This window comes from Mustela nigripes, chromosome 13, assembly GCF_022355385.1.
Source record: "Mustela nigripes isolate SB6536 chromosome 13, MUSNIG.SB6536, whole genome shotgun sequence".
Taxonomy (NCBI): Eukaryota; Metazoa; Chordata; class Mammalia; order Carnivora; family Mustelidae; genus Mustela; species Mustela nigripes.
The window spans coordinates 114190050-114194569 of record NC_081569.1 but is presented as its reverse complement, the minus strand read 5'-3'; the positions used below and the strand labels follow the sequence as shown (position 1 = coordinate 114194569).

Below are 4520 nucleotides of genomic sequence, written 5' to 3'. Positions count from 1 at the left end.
TATATATATATATATATATATATATATCTCCATCCCCACCAAATACATACATATCCATCTCCCCTCAAATATACATACATATATATATATACACATATATATCCATCTCCACCAAATATATATAGATCCACCTCCCCCAAATATATATATATATGGAGATAGATAGATCTCCATCCGCACCAAACAACATAATATATCTCCGCCAAATATACAAGTATTTCTCTTCTTCGCCCTCTAAGCAAACAAACCAACACCCTTGAACGTCCACCAGGAGGCGCCGGGGGCGTCGCCAGACCTGCGGTACCTTCACCGTTGGAGAGAACGCGAGGGATGCAGCAGCGATGGAACCCGGCTTCCTTTTTCAAGAACCAGTGTGAGGGAAAGGAGCAGAGCCGCGTTATTTTAGGGAGACCTTGTCGCACTCCCCCTCCCGCGGGTAGGGAGCATCTGGGATGTGTGCGGGCCCCATGGAGAGACCCTGGCGGTGGCTGCGGTGGCAGCTTGGGCTCCTACCGCGGCTGCAGCCGGCAGTAATCCGACCCCGCGGGCGCGGGGATTGAAGACGCGCAAGGGAGAGCGGCGAGCGGCGAGCTGCGAACAAAAGCCCTCCGCGCGGGGCCCAAGCCCGGGACGTGCGGTGAGTGAACCTGCCCTGAGAGCCAGGAGCTGCGGGCACTGGCGTGGCCGGGCTAGCTGAGTCCCCAGAGCCCACTTCGCAGCGATACGGTAGGGGGATTCGGAGAGCATCCAGGGGCAGGTGTCGGAGCTTAGATGGGGGTGAATGATGCCTTTAGCACGTTCAGACTTGGAGGAGATCGGGTGCATTTGAGAGGACCCAGGCGCCTTCTCCATCCCCAGCAAACACCGGGGGTGGGGGTAGGAGGACCGGCATAGCTCCCAGCAAGCTCTGTCCAAAAGACAGAACAAGAATCGAACACCTCTCCCGGGCAGGCCTTCTGTAATTGAGGCATTTGTTTCAGCCCTTCCATCAGCCCCGGGCCCCGGGGCCTGGGTCTCCTTTGGCAGGGGGCAATCATGTAATATACATCATGTAAATTTAATCATACAAATCAGAGGGCCTCTGAGCCTAATCCCAAATAAACTTCTTCCCTAGGTAAATGGGGTCCTCGCAGCCATGCACTTTGAGGATGAACAGGCCTCTTCTCTCTCTCTCTTTTTTTTTTTTTTTTTTTTTTTTGTTCCTGCAAAGCTGCATCCCCGGTCCCCGCCTAAGCTGCAAACAAATACACTAATCCTCCCGGGAATCCTCCACCGCCTCCCTGGCCGGCTACTGCCTGCACCGCGATCTTTTCATCTTAACTTGCAGCAGGAAGGAGATGCATCCAGCGGGCCAGACGCCCTGGGGAGCCGGGCCCCAGGCCCTTGCCCCGCACACTCGGGCTGAGGAATGTTGAGGCTTTTCCGGTTGCACAGTCTCATCCCTCCTACCACTCTCCCCGACCCCCCTCCACCCTCGCCTGGGTTTTCAGGGCATTGGTATTATGATTTACGTCCCATCGGGCCTCTGAGCCTAATCCCAAAGCTGATTAAGTTGGGGGTGGGGGTATGTGAATGGGGCGGGGGGGGCGGGGGAACTGCTCTCATGTATTCCTCGATGTCCCTACCTTGTCTTGCGCAGGGACTCCACAAAAGGACAGGACTCAGCCATGGTGGACCCGGTGCCGGAAGAGGAAAAGGAGGGAGCCGAGCCTGAAAGTTCGGATGGGGATGCAGCCGCCGCACCTGGCCCCCCCGAGGCACAGGGGGCCCAGCAGCCCGCCGCCTCCTCGGCCTCAGCCTCAGCCTCGGGCTCGGCCTCGGCGGCGGCGCCCCGCAAGGCTGAAGTCCCGAGCGCAGCGGAAGAAGGCGGGCGGCGGGAGCAGTCTCCGCTGCTCCACCTGGATCTCTTCAACTTCGACTGTCCGGAGGCCGAGGGGAGCCGCTACGTGCTGACCAGTCCCCGCTCGCTGGAGGCCTGCGCCCGCTGCGCAGTCAAGCCCGTGGAGCTGCTGCCACGGGCCCTGGCAGACCTGGTGCGCGAGGCCCCGGGCCGCTCCATGCGAGTGGCCACCGGCCTGTATGAGGCCTACGAGGCGGAGCGGCGCGCCAAGCTGCAGCAGTGCCGGGCCGAGCGAGAGCGCATTGTGCGCGAGGAGAAGCGGCGCCTCTTCACGCCCTTGGGGACTGCGGCCACCGCCGCCTCGGTCCCCGGAGCAGCTGGCAGCAGCAGCAGCTGCAGCAGCGCCAGCCTCCCGGGCTCGCCTGCGCCGCGCGCCACCCGCAAGGCCTCTTCCAGCCCATCTCCAGCCCGGACGCAACCACCGCCCGCGGCTTCGCGGGCAGGTAGGAAGAGCCACTCGCTAGACTCGCTGTCCCGTCGGCGCGAGGGCGCCCTCAGTTCTGAGTCTGGCGCGTCGTCGTCCTCCTACAGCGGGGAGAGCCTGCGGGAGCTGCGCTGGCCTCCGCGGGCCTCGGCCAGGAACAGCTGTCCGGCGGGCTCCGCGTCCTCCGCCCCTAACCCCCTGGGCCGTCCTTCCGCCCTGGCCTTGGTGCCGCTCACAGGCCGCAGCTTCAGCCTAGGTGACCTGAGCCACTCTCCGCAGACGGCTCAGCACGTGGAGCGCATCGTGCGCCAAGTGCGCGCCGAGCGGGGCCTGCGCGGGGTGCCGGACCGTGACCGAAAGATCGCGGCTCTGATGCTGGCGCGCCACCAGGAGGAGCGCCTGTTGCTGGAGCAGCGCGCCGCGGCGCACGGCCAGTGGGAGCAGCAGCGCGTGCGGGCGGAGCAGCGGCGGGAGCGCGAGGAGCGAGAGAAGCAGCGCGCGCTGGAGCAGGGCCGCCGGGCCTGGGCGGCGCAGGTGGAGGAGCGGCGCGGCCGTCGCGGGCGCGAGGAACAGGAGGAGGCGCGGCGGCGGCAGCGGGAGTGCGAGCGCAGCGAGGAGCGGCGGCGGGAGCTGGCCGAACGCCAGGGCCTACTGCGGCGGGAGCGGGTTGAGCGCGCGGCCCGGGAGGATCGGCTGCGCAAGCTGCAGCAGGAGCAGAACCTGAAGCAGCGGGAGGAGGGCCTACAGGAAGGGCGCGAGCGGGCCGAGTTGGTCCGCAGGGAGCGCGCCCAGCGTGCGGCCCGCACCAAGCAGCGGCAGGAGGGCCAGCTGCTGCGGGAGAAGCGGGAGCTGAGCCGGGCGGAGCGCGCGCGCCATGAGGCGCTGCTGCAAGGCCGGGCCCGGCAGGAGCGCGCGGAACGAGAGGGCTTGCGGAGTTCCCTAGAGGCCAGCTTGGGCCGCGCACAGGAGAACTACGAGCAGCTGGTGGAGCAGCGTGCGCGCGAGCTGCGGGAGCGGGCCCGGCGGGAGGAGCTGCAGGGCCGGCGGGCCAAGGAAGTGGCGGAGCGCAAAGGGCGCGAGCACCAGGCGCACCTGGAGGCGCTGGCCCGGGCCGGGGAGCGGCGGCTGCAGCACGCTACGCAGGCAGCCGAGGAAGCTGTGCAGCAGAAGGCAAGGCGCGTGGGCCAGAGCCGGTTGGAGAAGGAACGAGCCCAGCGCGCCAATAAGGAGAAGGTGGAGAGGGACGAAGACTCCCGCCGGCGGGAGCTGCTGCAAGCCATCGGGCGCAAGCTCGAGCGGAGCGAGCAGCTTTCTCGGGAGCGGCGAAGCGCACTGGAGACCGCCCGCTCCACGGCCCGGGCCTCCTTCCACGTGCGGGAGAAGGTACGCGAGGAGACCAACACGCGCTCCTTCGACCGCATGGTGCGGGAAGCCCAGCTGCACGCCAGCCTGGACCGCAAATGACCACCGTCCTGGGCTGGCCAGGCTGCCAGGCTCAGCCCTGCGGGGCCTCCCTTGGCATTTATGACCAGACTAGGGGAGTCTTCGGTTGCAGCTCAACGCCCTGGCCTCGCCAGGGTCTTGACCAGTGAGGCAACGAGAGGACAGAAAGACCTGACAGCCCACCGCCTTTTAAAAAAACAGACTTTATTTGAAAATGACATAGCACAGTCTTTAACCACATCCATCCTGGGTGGCTCCCGCAGCGGCCCTTGCCATGCTTCCCAGTGTGTCTTTGGGCTTGGAATAGAAAAAGAACTGGGAGAGGGGGGCTGAGGGGGGACGAGGCGAGGGAGGGCCTCTGTAGGAGAGGGTGTAGCGGTGGCCGCCCCCTTCTGCAGCAGTCAGCCCAGGCACCTTCCGCATATTGTTGCCTGGGGTGACATTGGTATCTGCAGCTGAGGTGGCCTGACCTTGGCTCCCCTCCATCTTTTTAAAATAATGGCAAGTTGCACAAAGCTCAGAGGCCTCGCAGAAAAGCACAGCTCTTCCAAGGTGTTAGAGCTGTTAGACCACACCAAGGGACGCCAAAAACGATTGGTTTTTGTATGCTTGACTTTTAATCTGCCACTTGAGCAAACTCTGGTCTCGGTTATGGTAGTTTTTTGGTTGATTCCCCTAGGCCTTCTAGTTAGACAATCATCTGCAAATAATGATCCATTTGTGTCCCCCCCCCAACCCTTATTCTCCCCAGCG

The 4520-nt window shown here is 63.6% G+C and overlaps 1 protein-coding gene across 1 annotated transcript; it reads left to right on the top strand.

Annotated features, from left to right (window-relative positions):
- The first annotated feature begins 306 nt into the window (after positions 1–306).
- On the top strand, positions 307–4270 carry CCDC177 (coiled-coil domain containing 177). Its single transcript, XM_059373478.1, has 2 exons — positions 307–637; positions 1640–4270. The coding sequence occupies exon 2, from the start codon at positions 1668–1670 to the stop codon at positions 3786–3788; it is 2121 nt and encodes a 706-aa protein (XP_059229461.1). The 5' UTR covers positions 307–637; positions 1640–1667; the 3' UTR covers positions 3789–4270.
- Positions 4271–4520: the final 250 nt, after the last annotated feature.

Excerpts from the sequence above, each read along its gene's own strand:
- CCDC177 (XM_059373478.1), top strand. The coding sequence starts at position 1,668 with ATGGTGGACCCGGTGCCGGAAGAGGAAAAGGAGGGAGCCGAGCCTGAA.